Raw genomic sequence first — 18,272 nt, 5'->3', positions numbered from 1 at the left:
AAACAAATATATACCCATTTCAATTATTTATTTTTACCAGTGAAACCAATATAACATCTCAACAATCACAAATATACATTTCTGACATTCAAAAACAAAACAAAAACAAATCAGTGACCAATATAGCCACCTTTCTTTCCAAAGACACTCAAAAGCCTGCCATCCATGGATTCTGTCAGTGTTTTGATCTGTTCACCATCAACATTGCGTGCAGCAGCAACCACAGCCTCCCAGACACTGTTCAGAGAGGTGTACTGTTTTCCCTCCTTGTAAATCTCACATTTGATGATGGACCACAGGTTCTCAATGGGGTTCAGATCAGGTGAACAAGGAGGCCATGTCATTAGATTTTCTTCTTTTATACCCTTTCTTGCCAGCCACGCTGTGGAGTACTTGGACGCGTGTGATGGAGCATTGTCCTGCATGAAAATCATGTTTTTCTTGAAGGATGCAGACTTCTTCCTGTACCACTGCTTGAAGAAGGTGTCTTCCAGAAACTGGCAGTAGGACTGGGAGTTGAGCTTGACTCCATTCTCAACCCGAAAAGGCCCCACAAGCTCATCTTTGATGATACCAGCCCAAACCAGTACTCCACCTCCACCTTGCTGGCGTCTGAGTCGGACTGGAGCTCTCTGCCCTTTACCAATCCAGCCACGGGCCCATCCATCTGGCCCATCAAGACTCACTCTCATTTCATCAGTCCATAAAACCTTAGAAAAATCAGTCTTGAGATATTTCTTGGCCCAGTCTTGACGTTTCAGCTTGTGTGTCTTGTTCAGTGGTGGTCGTCTTTCAGCCTTTCTTACCTTGGCCATGTCTCTGAGTATTGCACACCTTGTGCTTTTGGGCACTCCAGTGATGTTGCAGCTCTGAAATATGGCCAAACTGGTGGCAAGTGGCATCTTGGCAGCTGCACGCTTGACTTTTCTCAGTTCATGGGCAGTTATTTTGCGCCTTGGTTTTTCCACACGCTTCTTGCGACCCTGTTGACTATTTTGAATGAAACGCTTGATTGTTCGATGATCACGCTTCAGAAGCTTTGCAATTTTAAGAGTGCTGCATCCCTCTGCAAGATATCTCACTATTTTTGACTTTTCTGAGCCTGTCAAGTCCTTCTTTTGACCCATTTTGCCAAAGGAAAGGAAGTTGCCTAATAATTATGCACACCTGATATAGGGTGTTGATGTCATTAGACCACACCCCTTCTCATTACAGAGATGCACATCACCTAATATGCTTAATTGGTAGTAGGCTTTTGAGCCTATACAGCTTGGAGTAAGACAACATGCATAAAGAGGATGATGTGGTCAAAATACCCATTTGCCTAATAATTCTGCACTCCCTGTATATATGTGCTCTACAAATAACTAATAATAATAATAATAATAATAATACCTGTATACATTCATATAGATATATATGTATCAATATATATATTTTACAAAACATAATCATGTATATATATATATTAAAATTAAAAAAAATCTATGTAAAGAACATTGGAATGTAAAGTATTCATAACTACCTTAGCTTAGCTACGTTCAGTTAGCGTGGTCACCAAATCCAAAGTATTACACTCATATATCCACTTTTTGATAAAAAATATTAAATAAAATAATATATATTAAAATATATATAAACAAGAAAAGCGAAAATCAATAACATATGTATGGCGCACAGATGAATAATGTCCCTGTAATACAGTCGGAAATACTTCAAAAGATCCTATTATAGAAATGAGTAATTTCTGCTTACCAGAACTAAAGTTAGAGACTTTAAGGGGAAGTGGTGGTCGAGGACTCCTCAGTCAGTCTGTTCCAGAAAAGGTCTGTCTTGACTTGGATAAGAATGCATCCCACTACAGTCTATGTAGTTTGCTTGGATCAAATGGAATTGTTGGACTCTTTAATCTTTCATTCCGTGGTGAGAATCTGGCGGTGATAATTTTGTCCACCTCCAGAGTATGGAGAAAGGGGTGGATAGCCCCAGTGTAGAAACGTATATAAAAGAAAAAAGAATCACATAGCGTAATATTATGTAATAATAGTATGGTAAAAGATGTAAATATTTATTACACTCAATAAGTATTGCACTTACATAAATTCCCCTCAATCCGTAATGAGGTAAGATTGGAGGGTAAAGTAAATGCCTCATATGTTCCTTGTCGTACTGTTCAATTTTTACAGCAGGATGCTATGTATATTTATTAATAAAAGACTTTGCTTTCAGTGGTCGTAGTCAGTATCTATAAAGGGATCATGTATTCCAGTGTCCACTCATATAGGTAATAATAAAAGTGATGTTGATGTCAAGTCACTGCCAGTGACTAGAAGTGGTGTAAATAAACGGTCAGATATATGTATATATATATAGTATATACACAGAGTGTATCAACGTTAGCACTGGCTAGGAGCCTGCAATAGCTGAGTTTTGTTAGCTCCCTATAATAGCCCAATGCGTGCAGTTGAGTATTTGCATTAACAAACAAATGAGGAGTAACAAATGCAGAGTATAAAATCCATCAGAGTATTAAACTCACATAATTTTTGTAAATATGTGATAAAAGTTACCAAATGAAGTGCTGCCGGTATAAGAGTGTCCCTGTTGTGCCCACTATAGCTCTCCTTACGCGTTTTGAAGTAACGCTGTACTTCTTCGTCAGAGGATATGGATATGCAGGGTATCCGGCTTACTTTTTAAAGGGTGCTATGTGGGCGTGTTTTTACTCTGAGTGTGTGACGTCACTCGTTACGCTCGCTTCCGGCAGCTGTCTTGTTTGGTGTTGCTATGGTAACCCGTGTCCTAGTCAATATATACCTTTTTCCTATTGTACCCTATTCCGTTTCAGAATAAACTTTCTGGAATTGTAAGGGATATACTTTTCAATACCATCTTCTATTTAATAGTCTATAATTTAGTTGCTCCCTAACCTGTCATATTATTGCTGAGCTGTGTTGCCATAGCAACCTATTCTTTATTTTTTGTAAGCGGTAATTGCTTTTTGTGCCAGCTATTTTCTTTTAAGAATGAAGAGGACTCCTATTCCCACTGTTTTGTATTTATGGAAAAATTAAAATTGAAATAAAAATAAATAAAATTTAAATGTTGAATTTATGTGATTTACAGCGAGTCTGAAACAATACCTCCCTATGTACAAAATGTACTTGGTGTTATTTCTAACCATCATTCGATAGTACCCTAGATTTCAACATATGGAAGAAATGAACATTTGTTTAACAATTCTACGTATAGGTTCTATCACTTAATATTTTTATATATATCAATTATTGAGGTGTATTGTATAAATGTATTTGTTCACTTTAACTCTGATTGTGAATTGTTCGCTTTGAAGTGTATATGTGCCCCTGTGTCGATGTCTTTATAGTGTACACAATGTTTGATTTTTCTATAAAAAGCATTCATTTGTAGTTATGTACTGCATTTTAAACAGATTTAAAGTTACATGGGGGTTCTTTGAAGGGTGATCCTACGTGTGTTCTTTCGTTCTTTCAGCTAGTAGTCTCATTTTCTCTATCTATAAGAAATGCTTACATATAGAATCTAGCCTGGTTGATATGTATTTTTATTTGTATATTTTATTGTGTATGTGTTGTATATCTAGTTTTTATTACTCTACTTATTTCGATTTGAGAATAAGACAAGTATCCAAAACTTTTTAGGAGGATGTTACCCTGTTCGTGTATATGAGATTGTCAGTCCAACTGTCATTAGTGTAATTTCAGATGGATAGTGTGTGGGAGCTCATTATAGAAATGCTGCTAGATCTATGTCTTCATTTACACCGTCTGGATTCATTGTTCCCATATAATGAATCCAGTAGGTTTCACATTGCCTTAGTTTTTTAAACCTGTCTCCTCCGCTATTTGTACATGTTCCAGGATAGTCCCCTTCAGGAATTTGGGGTCTTGGTTATGTACTTTTTTAAAATGTCTGGACACACTGTGTCCTTTGAAGCCTGTTTCTATATTTTTAAGGTGTTCTAGCAGACGTTTATTGTATAAACGCTTTGTACGGTCTATGTATTGGAGCTTGCACGTGCATTCTAGTAAATACACTACAAATGTGGTTTTACAATTTGTAAGGCCATTAATTGTGCAATTTTTCTGAGTATAGGTGTTAGAATTCACTATCTTCGTTGTTTTTTTTGGATCATAGGCATATTCACACCCTTTGCAGTTGGCCCTATTGCACTTAAAGAACCCTTTGGTTGTGGAGGTAAGCCAATTAGTCTTAGTGTTGGGTTGTCTTAATTTACTCGGTGCTAGGATCTGTTTGAGATTTTTGTTTTTCCTGAATGTTATTTTAGGTGTTGGTCCTATACTATCTTTGAGTAACTTGTCCTGTTGCAAAATTGGCCAGTATTTTCTCAGAATCTTCTTTATTTCAGGTGCTGCTTCATTGTATGTTGTTATCATTCCTATTGATTTCATAGGATTCTTCTTTTCACTTTCTTTGTTAGATATTAGCAAATTTTTTCTGTCCAATTTTTCCACTTTCTTCAGATAATCATCTATACGTTTTTTGGGATATTTCTTTTGTAGTAGTTTGTTTTTTAATATTTCGGCCTCTTTGTAGTAGTCAGTTATTTTTGAGCAATTCTGTTTTAGCCGTTGGAATTGTCCATACGGTATGTTTTATATCCATGGTTTATAGTGACCATTGTCGGCCCTCAGATACCCATTACAGTCTGTTTCCTTACAATATAATTTGTACAGATTGCGTTGTTCTCATGGAATAAAATACGGTCTAGAAATTCAATATATTGTTTGGACATTTTGGACGTAAATTTTAGATTGAAATTATTTTCGTTGATATATTCAATGAATTTGGAGTTGGGGTCATCTCCATTCCATATTAGGATAATATCATTGATGTATCTGCCCCACCAGATTGTGTTCTCTTTAAATGGTTTATTGTTGTAAATGTACTCATTTTCCCATACGCCCATATATAGATTAGTGTAGCTGGGTGCCATGGTGGTACCCATGGCTGTTCCACTAATCTGTAAATAAAACTGATTTTCGAATTCAAAATAATTTTTTTCTAGAACGAACCGTATACATTCCAGGATAAACTCCTGATGTTCTTTCGTTAATTCTGTTTCGTTCAGAGAATATTTCATGGCTCTTAGTCCCAATTCATGGGGTATACTGGTGTAAAGGGATGACACATCTAGTGTTATCCATTTGTAGGAGTCATTCCATTCTATTCCGCCAATCTTACTGATTGTGCCCGATGAATCGCTCAAATAAAAGTTTAAGGTAGGAACCAGAGGTTTTAAAAAATAGTCAGAATATTCAGATATTCTCGCAGTAAGCGAGTCAATTCCGGATACTATGGGGCGGCCTGGCAGATTTGTCTGGTTTTTGTGAATTTTGGGCAAATGGTAGAATATAGCCCTTTTTGGATATTCATGGTTGAGATACTGCAACTCATTTTTATTGAGTAATCTTTATAAGTTGGCTGTGTCTATAAGAGAATTCTAGTCCCTTTGAAATGTTCTAGTGGGATCTCCTTGGAGTTTTTTGTAAGTGTTCCTATCATTAAGAAGTCTTTCTGCCTCTTGGAGGTAGTCAGATTTGTTTTATATCACTAGACCACCTCCTTTGTCCGCTTCTCGGAGGACAATATCATCCATTTCTTTGATGTACTTAAAGCCAATTTTTCCCTTTTTCACTTATTCTGAGATGATCTTTTATCTATCTATCTATCTATCTATTTATTTAATATATAAAGTATTGCTAAATATGTGTATGTATGTATATCTATACTATAATCGCGTTTGTAACTCGTCTGTCGGTGTCACCAGTTGCATGTGCATCCTCAAATGAATGTTTTGGATTCCAAAAAAGGCAGGGTGGTGAAAGAATCCACCCAGCCATTTTCAGAATCCACCTGGATGCATCATAGGCGAACCTAAAGTCTTAAAAAAAAAAACATGCAACCACACAAAATAAATAAAAAACACATAACCACCCGCAAGAAATAAAAATAAAAACACGTAACTGCCCACACGAAGTATAACAAAAAAAACATAGCCTCCCAAACGAAGTATTAACAAACACCTAAACCATCAGCCCCCACATTGAAAAATAATAAAGTTATTAACCCCTAAACCGCAAATAACATAATTAAAATATTATCCCCTAAACCACCAACCCCCCCACATAGCAATAAAACTATTTAACCTATTAACTCTTAAACCGGCAACCCCCACATCACAAATAACATAATTAAAATATTAACCCCTCAACCACCAACCCCCTCACATAGCAATAAACCTATTTAACCTATTAACTCTTAAACCGCCAAACCCCCACATCACAATAACCCTAATTAATATATTAACCCCTATACCGCAAACCCCCCACAACACAAATAACTAATTTAATTACTAAGCCCCCTAACCTAACACCCCCTAAATTAACCTCAATTACTACTAGATTACAATTAAAATAAGAAACCTTACATTAAATTACAAAAAATAAAAAAGTCTAACATCACAGAAAAAAATAAACAAAATGATCAAAAATATTTTTTTTATACCTAATCCCTATGAAAAGAAACCCCTCCCCAAAAAAACACCCCCTAATCTAAACTACCAATAGCCCTTAAAAGGGCCTTTTGTAGGGCATTGCCCTAAGTTAAACAGCTCTTTTACCTCTAAAAAATACTAAGTCCCTCCTAAAACTAAAATAACCCCACCCACCTAACCCCCAAAATAAAAAAACCTAACACTAAAAAAACTAAACTACCCATTGCCCCTAAAGGGACAATTGTATGGGCATTGCTCTTAAAAGGGCATTCATCTCTTTTACTGAACTTAAAAGGGCAATCAACTCTTTTTCAAGCCCAAAAAAACCTTAATCTAAAAAAAAAAACACCCCAAAAATTAAAATAAAAAAGCCTAAGAGAGAAGAGAAGGTCTTCTTCCAGCCGGATCCATCATCTTCTATATTCATCAGGAATGAAGGCAGCACGGAGCGGAGTTGAAGAGCTGTGTTCCCAATGCCTGGATCCTCAGCGGCGGTCCTCAACGGCGGCGGTCCTCAGCGGCGTGGAGGGTCCTCTTCATGCGATCGTCTGTCGCACACTGAAGATTGAATGCAAGGTACCCCATATTTATTGGGGTACCTTGCATTCCTATTGGCTGAAATTTTGAAATCCGCCGATAGGATGCGAGCTACTGAAATCTTGTTGGCTGATTTGAACAGCCAATAGGATTTAAGTAGCTCTAATCCTATTGGCTGATTTTAAAATTTCAGCCAATAGGAATGCAAAGTACCCCACATTGATTGCGGTATCTTGCATTTAATTTTCAGTCTACGACGGACTTCAGATGAAGAGGAGCCTCCATGCCGCCGCAGTATTGCTGATAAAGCCCAAATACGGGTGAAACACGTTGAGGCAGTGTTGGTTGGTATACTGGCATTTATCACTTATCAGCTATACTATAGGTATCAGCTCTCACGAAAGTCTATTGAAACTTTGGAACTTTGCACCATCTACTTTGGGTTTTGCTGTTAAGGGAGGACAAGCCCTTGCATACAAAAAGTACTGAAGTGCAAGGGACAGAGGATCGCTCCGTAGCATACTTGGAAAACCCACAAGCAAAGAGACTTGCGCAAGTCAGAAACCGATTGAGATTGTTTGTGACGTCATCAACCTCAGACCTGTGGTGAGATGCACGGTAACGGTAACGGCGAAGAAGGTAAAAACCAATGACTGATACAGCGTTATAGCTACACATATTAGATTGAGATATTGGGACTGTGTGAAGGAAGGTAAAGCTAACTGCGTATACAGCATTACAGCTACATGTTAAATACTGGGACACTGTAATTTTGTATAAGCATTTTTTAAAGGAGACAGCATTTCTTTGGATGTATTTCTTTAACCGTTGTTTAGCTTGGAGAAGACGTAGAAGAAAATATTTGGGGAGACGTTTCCCCTTATTTTTAATTTGTATTTTTTATATTTGACATTTGCATGTCCTATTATATTCTCATGTAGACCTACACTGACCAATCATGCAGGAAGTATATGAACAGTTTGAGTTGTGACCGTTAAGACTTGCAGTGTTGTTTGTTAACTTTTGTGAAGCAGCACTCCCTAGTAGCTGCTTATTAAAAATACTCAAAATAAAAGGCAGAAGCTGAGTTCAGAATAACTAGAAAATAAGAGCACAGAGCACACCTTTATTCAAAGTAAAGTATCACAATTTATTCACGCTTTTAAAAACACAAATGCACTTACTAGATGCTAGTAAATAATAGGCTCTGCAACCTAAGTGTCCCAAAGTGGCTTCATGTGACCGGGTACGGCACTCGTTTGTTCCTTATGCCTCCTTCGGCTGTCTCTTTACTCATTGTCCAGGAGTGTGTGATGTATGCGGCCAGGCAACCCTTAAGCACAAACTTACAGGGTATATGGGTACAGCTTGAACTTGTAAATCCCGTCTACGCGTTTTGTCTGGCCTCCTGCACACTTTTTCAAGACGTTTTCGGATCAGCTGTTTAGTGACTCACTGACTGATGATCCACAGGCTAAGTAGCCAGAGTTCAGAATAGATGTAAACCAATTTAATTAAACCAAACATTTGTACATATATACTTGTTGAAAAGTGCTAGCATCAAATGCTCTGACACGTTTTGCCCATGTGCTCATACACTTCCCCAGAGGTCTCTGAAACACATCATATCATTCCGTGCTGGCACAGCTACAGATAAATAAATATATTAAAAATAGCTTTTTTTGGTTTATTCTTGCAATTGAAAGAGCTGGTTTTGCTCATTGACACAACCATCCATAAAGAAAAATGTGAGCACCTAAGTTTTGACATCTGTGTATAGATATAGGCACAAGTTAAGCAAGTGTGCTCTACCGCAGGCTCAGTCCATTTGAAAAGGCATGTTCTTGAGTATAACAGGTTGTGTGAATTTAATGAGTAAAACTAGCTCTTGAGACATTTTTTTTTTATTGTGCGCTTTATATGAAAAATAAATTATTAAAGGGACATTAAACACCTCAAGATATAAATGTCACTTTTTAATTACATGTAGTAAAACAACTTTGCAATATACATTTATTATTTATTTTGTGCTCCTTTCCTGTAATTTCATTCTGAATATTGTGGGCTTTCCAATTAAAGTTAAATATAGAAGTATAGACAGAGCTATATTCCACACACTCATTGGTTGCACACTCTAAGCCATGTATAACCATTCCTAATTGGCTCCAGCAATGGAAATTCACTTTACCCTTATTTTTTCAATATTTAAACAACTAATATATTTTAAAAAAATATATGTACAAATTATTCTCAGGCTAATCTTTGTTCTCAATACATCATTCAAGCAATAATTTATTTAGGGCTAGATTACAAGTGGAGCGCTAATTTATCGTGCGCCTGCAAAATATTTGATAAAAACCCAGCCATTACAAGTAGTTGGTTATTGCAACTGCGAGCTCGCGGTAGCAATTAGCGCTTATAAAATTAACCAGAGATCAGATTTCTGGTTAATTTTATAAATGTGCCCCAAATGTCTTCAAAATACAATGTAGTGTCTTTTATTGAAAAATAATTTTTTTTAGCATTTTTATTTTTTAATAAAATAACTGCACTAGGCAGTATTTTGAGGGTAAAGTTGTGGGAGTGGGGTATATGAAAAAAAAAAAAAATGCACTGAAAAGTGTCTTTACATTGCGGTTTATGGGAACTTTGTGTTTCCAGTAAATATATATGTATATGCTTATATATATATATATATATATATATATATATATGTATGTGTTAATACGTATATATACACATATTAACACATAAATATATATATAATCATATACATATATATTTTAATGCTGCCATCGCTGCGCTACTTACCCCCTTCGCTGCGCTTAGGTTCTGTGCTGTCTCTGACGGCATCAAAACAAGGCTCCCATTGGAGCCTATGGAAGTGCGCTCTTGTGAGCGCAATGCTTCTGTGTAATGAGAACGCGAGGTCACGTTTGAATTGCACCTCACCTGTAATACCAGCGTACAAATTGGACTAAAATATTGTTTTAGCGAAATCGATATTTTGCGCTCCACTTATAATCTGGCCCTTAGGGGCATATTTATCAAGCTCCTTACGGACAGACATCGCCAGAAATCAACCCGATCGAATACGATCGGGTTGATTGACACCCCCTGCTAGCAGCCGATTGGCTGCGAATCTGCAGGGGGTGGCATTGCACCACAATGGTGCAATGATAAATGCAGAGAGCGTATGCTGTTGGCATTTATCGATGTGCAGCGGACATGATCCGCAATATCGGATCATGTCCATTCGCACATTAATAAATAGGCCCCTTAGTGTTTAATGTCCCTTTCATTTTGATTTTCATGTAAAGTAGCTTTAAAGGGACACTGTACCCAAATTTTTTCTTTCGTGATTTAGATCAGATAGAGCATGACATTTTAAGCAACTTTCTAATTTACTCCTATTATCAAATTTTCTTCATTCTCTTGGTATCTTTATTTGAAATGCAAGAAAGTAAGTTTAGATGCCGGCCCATTTTTGGTGATCAACCTGGGTTGTTCTTGCTGATTGGTGGATAAACTCATCCACCAAAAAAAAAAGTGCTGTCCAGAGTATTGAATAAAAAAAAAAGCTTAGATGTCTTCTTTTTAAAATAAAGATAGCAAGAGAACGAAGAAAAATTGATAATAGGAATAAATTAGAAAGTGGCTTAAAATTGCATGCTCTATCTGAATCATGAAAGAAAAAACTTGGGTTCAGTGTCCCTTTAACTTAAAATGCTAAATGATCATTATATTTTTCCATTGGCAAGTGTCTCTTTAAACAGAAAATAAACACCTTGTAACTATAACATTTCATTTATATAAACAAACAAATTGGGTGACTTTGAAAATGTTTTGAATACATTATCACCTTGTTTGCTAAACTATCTTTTTACTAGCCAATCTCCACCCACCAATCAGACCTTGTTGCTAGAGTAGAAACTGCTAGGCATTGTCATTATGTGAACAAACATTACATTTTTTTGCAGCTCTTATGTAATAATTTCTGTTAATGTTAATTATGGACTAATATGGCATTTGTACTTTCAGTTCTCAAAATTGGAAAACATAAAGGTATATGAAACCCAACAGTTTTCTTTCATGATTCAGATAGAGCATGTTATCTTAAAGGGACACTGAACCCAATTTTTTTCTTTTGTGATTCAGATAGAGCATTCAAATTTTAAGCAACTTTCTAATTTACTCCGATTAACAAATTTTATTTGTTCTCTTGCTATCTTTATTTGAAAAAAAGGCATCTAAGCTAAGGAGCCAGACAATTTTTGATTCAGAACTCTAGACAGCACTTGTTTATTGGTTGTTCACCGAAAATGGGCCGGCATCTAAACTTACATTCTTGCTTTTCAAATAAAGATACCAAAAGAATTAAGAAAATTTGATAATAGGAGTAAATTAGAAAGTTGCTTAAAATTGCATGCTCTATCTGAATCACAAAAGAAAAAAATTTGATTTCAGTGTCCCATTAAACAACTTTCTAATTTAATTCTATCATTAATTTTTCGTTCTCTTGGTATTTTTTCTTGAAAAGCGGGGACGTATGCTTAAGAGCTGGCCCATGTTTTGAGCACTATATGGCAGCATTTTTACAAGAATGTTATCCATTTGCAAGATCACTATATGGCAGCACTATTTCCTGTTAAGTAGTGCTCCAGAAGAGACCTAGGTATCTAATCAACACAGAATATCATGGGAACAAACAAATTTAATGATAGAAGTAAATTGGAAACTTTTAAAAAAAATGAAATGCTCTATCGGAATCACAAATGAAAAATGTGGGGTTTTATAGACCTTTAACAAACACATTTTTCTTTTTTGCAGTGATTATGTAATCGTTTTTGTTGACGGTAATTATGGATAGATATGTGGCAGGATAATCCTTCGGAAGCATGTGCACTTTCAGTTCTCAAAATTGGAAAACTCTTGATTAACAGACTTAAATTACAGGAAAAGTGGGCAAAATAAATAAAACAACTTATATTGAAAAGGTTTTTTTTTATACATATAATCAACTATTTTATATTACAATCACATATGTGTTAACTATCCCTTTAAGGTAACCGTTCTCTTTATCCTTTATCTACTACATTTCCTGATGAGCGCTAACAGTCTTTCTTAAGTAGCATAAAGTAAAAAATGTTATGTAATTTTTCTCAGGACTTTCATTACTTTCTGTGGTTTTGTGGTTTGAACATTTAGTGACACAAATTAAGATGTATTTGGCAAGAAAAAGTAAAAGATAAAGATGTTGCACTAAATGTCAGCCTGTTACGCATTAGTATGAGGCACCAACAACTGTGTGCCAAAATACATTATTAAATATCTGAATATCCCTTAATTAACCAAATATAGTTTAGGAGAATGTATTCTATTACTAATAATTTAAGATGTTTCTAGGTATATGTAAAGCAAATGCTCTCACAGGGATTTTGGATAACACCAGTGTCAATAATATTTTGACACTGGTGTTATCCAAAATCCCTGTGAGTGCATTTGTTTTACATACATATTGTAACCATAACTGCACCCAGGTAGCTGAGACCGGAAGGCGGATTCGTTCTTTTGATTGTCTATACCTATATATCTATATGAATATATACACATATAGATGTGTATATCTGTTCTAAGTAAATAACATACGCCTAGATTTAGAGTTTTGCGGCCAAAGGGGTGCGTTAGCTACGCGTGCTTTTTTTCCCCCGCACCTTTTAAATACCGCTGGTATTTAGAGTTCACAGAATGGCTGGGTTTTCAGTGCGTTAGGCTCCAAAAAGGGAGCATAGAGCATAATTTAACGCCACTGCAACTCTAGATACCAGCGGTGCTTACGGACGCGGCCAGCCTCAAAAACGTGCTTGTGCACGATTCCCCCATAGGAAACAATGGGGCTGTTTGAGCTGAAAAAAAAACTAACACCTGCAAAAAAGCCGCGTTCAGCTCCTAACGCAGCCCCATTGTTTCCTATGGGGAAACACTTCCTACGTCTGCACCTAACACTCTAACATGTACCCCGAGTCTAAACACCCCTAGCCTTACACTTATTAACCCCTAATCTGCCGCCCCCGCTATCGCTGACCCCTGCATATTATTTTTAACCCCTAATCTGCCGCTCCGTACACCGCCGCCACCTACATTATCCCTATGTACCCCTAATCTGCTGCCCCTAACACCGCCGACCCCTATATTATATTTATTAACCCCTAATCTGCCGCCCCCAACGTCGCCTCCACCTAACTACACTTATTAACCCCTAATCTGCCGACCGGACCTGAGCGCTACTATAATAAAGTTATTAACCCCTAATCCGCCTCACTCCCGCCTCAATAACCCTATAAGAAATAGTATTAACCCCTAATCTGCCCTCCCTAACATCGCCGACACCTAACTTCAAGTATTAACCCCTAATCTGCCGATCGGAGCTCACCGCTACTCTAATAAATGTTTTAACCCCTAAAGCTAAGTCTAACCCTAACACTAACACCCCCCTAAGTTAAATATAATTTAAATCTAACGAAATAAATTAACTCTTATTATATAAATTATTCCTATTTAAAGCTAAATACTTACCTGTAAAATAAACCCTAATATAGCTACAATATAAATAATAATTATATTGTAGCTATTTTAGGATTAATATTTATTTTACAGGTAACTTTGTATTTATTTTAACCAGGTACAATAGCTATTAAATAGTTAAGAACTATTTAATAGCTAAAATAGTTAAAATAATTACAAAATCACCTGTAAAATAAATCCTAACCTAAGTTACAATTAAACCTAACACTACACTATCAATAAATTAATTAAATAAAATACCTACAATTATCTACAATTAAACCTAACACTACACTATCAATAAATTAATTAAATACAATATCGACAAATAAATACAATGAAATAAACTAACTAAAGTACAAAAAATAAAAAAGAACTAAGTTACAAAAAATAAATTTTTTTTTTACAAACATTAGAAAAATATTACAACAATTTTAAACTAATTACACCTACTCTAAGCCCCCTAATAAAATAACAAAGCCCCCCAAAATAAAAAAATGCCCTACCCTATTCTAAATTAAAAAAGTTCAAAGCTCTTTTACCTTACCAGCCCTGAACAGGGCCCTTTGCGGGGCATGCCCCAAAGAATTCAGCTCTTTTGCCTGTAAAAAAAAACATACAATACCCCCCCCCAACATTACAACCCACCACCCACATACCCCTAATCTAACCCAAACCCCCCTTAAATAAACCTAACACTAAGCCCCTGAAGATCTTCCTACCTTGTCTTCACCATGCCAGGTTCACCGATCGGTCCAGAGTCTTGATCTAAGCCCAAGCGGGGGGCTGAAGAGTGACGTCCATCCTCGGGCTGAAGTCTGGATCCAAGCGGCGGCTGAAGAAATCCATCATCGGGCTGAAGTCGGAAGTCCATCATCGGGATGAAGTCTTCTATCAAGCCGCATCTTCAATCTTCTTTCTTCTGGAGCGGAGCGGAGCCATCTTCTTTCCAACCGACGCGGATCCAACCTCTTCAACCGACGCCTACTCGCCGAATGAAGGTTCCTTTAAGGGACGTCATCCAAGATGGCGTCCCTCGAATTCCGATTGGCTGATAGGATTCTATCAGCCAATCGGAATTAAGGTAGGAAAATTCTGATTGGCTGATGGAATCATCCAATCAGAATCAAGTTCAATCCGATTGGCTGATCCAATCAGCCAATCAGATTGAGCTCGCATTCTATTGGCTGTTCCGATCAGCCAATAGAATGCAAGCTCAATCTGATTGGCTGATCTTTGGGGCATGCCCCGCAAAGGGCCCTGTTCAGGGCTGGTAAGGTAAAAGAGCTTTGAACTTTTTTAATTTAGAATAGGGTAGGGCATTTTTTTATTTTGGGGGGCTTTGTTATTTTATTAGGGGGCTTAGAGTAGGTGTAATAAGTTTAAAATTGTTGTAATATTTTTCTAATGTTTGTAAATATTTTTTTTTGTAACTTAGTTCTTTTTTATTTTTTGTACTTTAGTTAGTTTATTTCATTGTATTTATTTGTAGATATTGTATTTAATTAATTTATTGATAGTGTAGTGTTAGGTTTAATTGTAGGTAATTGTAGGTATTTTATTTAATTAATTTATTGATAGTGTAGTGTTAGGTTTAATTGTAACTTAGGTTAGGATTTATTTTACAGGTAATTTTGTAATTATTTTAACTAGGTAACTATTAAATAGTTATTAACTATTTAATAGCTATTGTACCTGGTTAAAATAAATACAAAGTTGCCTGTAAAATAAATATAAATCCTAAAATAGCTACAATATAATTATAATTTATATTGTAGCTATATTAGGGTTTATTTTACAGGTAAGTATTTAGCTTTAAATAGGAATAAGTTATTTAATAAGAGTTAATTTATTTCGTTAGAATAAAATTATATTTAATTTAGGGGGGTGTTAGGGTTAGGGTTAGAATTAGCTTTAGGGGTTAAAAAATTTATTAGAGTAGCGGTGAGCTCCGATCGGCAGATTAGGGGTTAATGTTTGAAGTTAGGTGTCGGCGATGTTAGGGAGGGCAGATTAGGGGTTAATACTATTTATTATAGGGTTATTGAGGCGGGAGTGAGGCGGATTAGGGGTTAATAACTTTATTATAGTAGCGGTGCGGTCCGCTCGGCAGATTAGGGGTTAATAAGTGTAGGCAGGTGGAGGCGACGTTGAGGGGGGCAGATTAGGGGTTAATAAATATAATATAGGGGTCGGCGGTGTTAGGGGCAGCAGATTAGGGGTACATAAGGATAACGTAGGTGGCGGCGCTTTGCGGTCGGCAGATTAGGGGTTAATTATTGTAGGTAGCTGGTGGCGACGTTGTGGGGGGCAGATTAGAGGTTAATAAATATAATATAGGGGTCGGCGGTGTTAGGGGCAGCAGATTAGGGGTACATAAGTATAACGTAGGTGGCGGTCGGCAGATTAGGGGTTAAAAAAATTTAATCGAGTGGCGGCGATGTGGGGGGGCCTCGGTTTAGGGGTACATAGGTAGTTTATGGGTGTTAGTGTACTGTAGAGCACAGTAATTAAGAGCTTTATGAACCGGCGTTAGCCCAAAAAGCTCTTAACTACTGACTTTTTTCTGCGGCTGGAGTTTGGTCGTTAGAGTTCTAAATCTCACTCCAGCCACGACTCTAAATACCGGCGTTAGAAAGATCCCATTGAAAAGATAGGATACGCAATTGACGTAAGGGGATCTGCAGTATGGAAAAGTCGCGGCTGGAAAGTGAGCGTTAGACCCTTTAATGACTGACTCCAAATACCAGAGGGCGTTAAAAACCAGCGTTAGGAGCCTCTAAACTCTAAATCTAGGCCATAGGAATTTCAAGTATTTATATTAAAAAAACACATTAAAATATATGAAAATGAATGAAAATGATATTGCTCAAAAGTGTATGTGTGTATGGATGTGTATTTATGTGTTTAAATGTATCTGTATGTACATACAAAAACACAAATGCACATGTATACACATATATAGACATGTTTACATACACATATAACTATAACTTGTATGTTGTATTGTATATGATAGGAAATGATGTAAACTGTTTACTTAAAATATATTATTTATTTTCTTCCATAGCATCATGTAACAAAACGTTGTGTGGACTGCACGGAGAATGCATTGAGACAATTAACAACTATACATGCAACTGTGATGAAGGATTCTATGGAGATCATTGTCAGTATGGTGGGTTCCAATTTTTTATTTTTTTTTGCTAGCTTAAAAATAGTAAAACCCCATATGTATAGTTAATATAATATAAAACTCAGCACACCTAATTAGAAAAAAGGCTCAACTTTATTAATATGCCTATACAAAAAAAAGAAGTATATCAATACCCAAAATTCATGTCATTCTAAACATTCGCCAGTCATACATACACATAAAAAAAGATTACACCCCAGGCGTCCCTAGGGGAATCAAACATATGCTGCCATCTTGTGAGAATTTTTTTTTGGGAGGACGTAAAAAATTCAAATGTTGACTATATTATAAATAATCTCAAAATTGAGGGTATTAATAAACCAAGTCAACGTCCATCAATCTCATCTGCTGAATTATCGTATCAGAGCTCAATGAGGCACTCTATGAAACACTCGGATAAATGCTGACAATAAAGTTTAGCTGTAAACCACTCCCCTTTTCAGTGGGTTTGTCACTTTGTACTCCATACACCAATCGATGTGTTTGTATTGCAGAAAGTTCCCAAGACTATACATATGGCAACCTTAATGTAAACAGCATTAAATTATCTTGTTGTGTATAGCTGTCAATATTATTTGTTAGTATGCCAATCTGTTAGCAAGGTGAAGCAGTTAATTTCTCAACATGCATGTTAGTATGAAACCCAGTATTCCATTTGTATAATTTCCCAACTCTATGCATATATCACTCCCAACTTTAATCCACTTTTGCGGCAGGGTAGAGTTAACAGGAATGTAGCATGAATGAAAAGCCAAGTGTATGCGTTTACACTGCAGAATGTTTCCAAAACTATACATACGGTAATCTTGGTTCAAACAGCAATAAAGTGTCCCGCTGTGTATGATTGTAAAAGTCAATTGTCAATGTGCCAGTATGTTAGCAAGGTATAGCAATTTGTCAACATGCATGTTAGTATACAGCACAATACTTGCGGTTCTGTTTTGTATCGCTTCCATGTTCAGTGTATACGTCACTCCCAGCTTTAATCCACTTTCGCGGCAGGGTGACTTCGTGTCCAAGACACCATACGCTGTTGAAATCTGGAAACTAAAAGCTTTCTTTTTAAGTACAGCATCTCCAAGGGCCCATATATCAGATGGATGTTAGTCCGGGGATGAGCAGCATAACAAACCAACTCTGATGCGCGTTTCGGGACTGCACCCTTTTTCAAGTATAGTATACATAAATACCAAATGTGTACAAGTTTATACAGTTTCTTGTTCAACAAAATAACTGTATGAGAAAAAGATCTACACACCTTCCAATCTTTTCTGGATACTAAGCTGGACTGAGGGGCTTAAGCTGAGCCAGGAGGATTGGTGGGTGGAGTCACGTGTGTTATGTTGGTGCTGATGTAATGGAAACAAACAGAGGCACAAGTATTGTTTTGACATGTGGGTGTGTCATGATTGGATTAAG

General features: G+C 36.5%; 1 protein-coding gene across 1 annotated transcript in view; it reads left to right on the top strand.

Moving 5' to 3' along the window:
- The window catches only part of LOC128641452 (L-selectin), a 123,356-nt gene that overhangs the window by 66,891 nt on the left and 38,193 nt on the right, over positions 1 to 18,272 (top strand). Inside the window, exon 4 of the mRNA XM_053694093.1 lies at positions 16,728 to 16,835. Within this exon, the coding sequence (XP_053550068.1) occupies positions 16,728 to 16,835 (108 nt within the window). The remainder of the gene's footprint in view (positions 1 to 16,727; positions 16,836 to 18,272) is intronic.

Source organism: Bombina bombina, chromosome 10, assembly GCF_027579735.1.
Source record: "Bombina bombina isolate aBomBom1 chromosome 10, aBomBom1.pri, whole genome shotgun sequence".
In the NCBI taxonomy this organism is placed as follows: Eukaryota; Metazoa; Chordata; class Amphibia; order Anura; family Bombinatoridae; genus Bombina; species Bombina bombina.
Note: the sequence above shows the minus strand (reverse complement) of the source record. Positions and strands in the feature narration are given on the sequence as shown.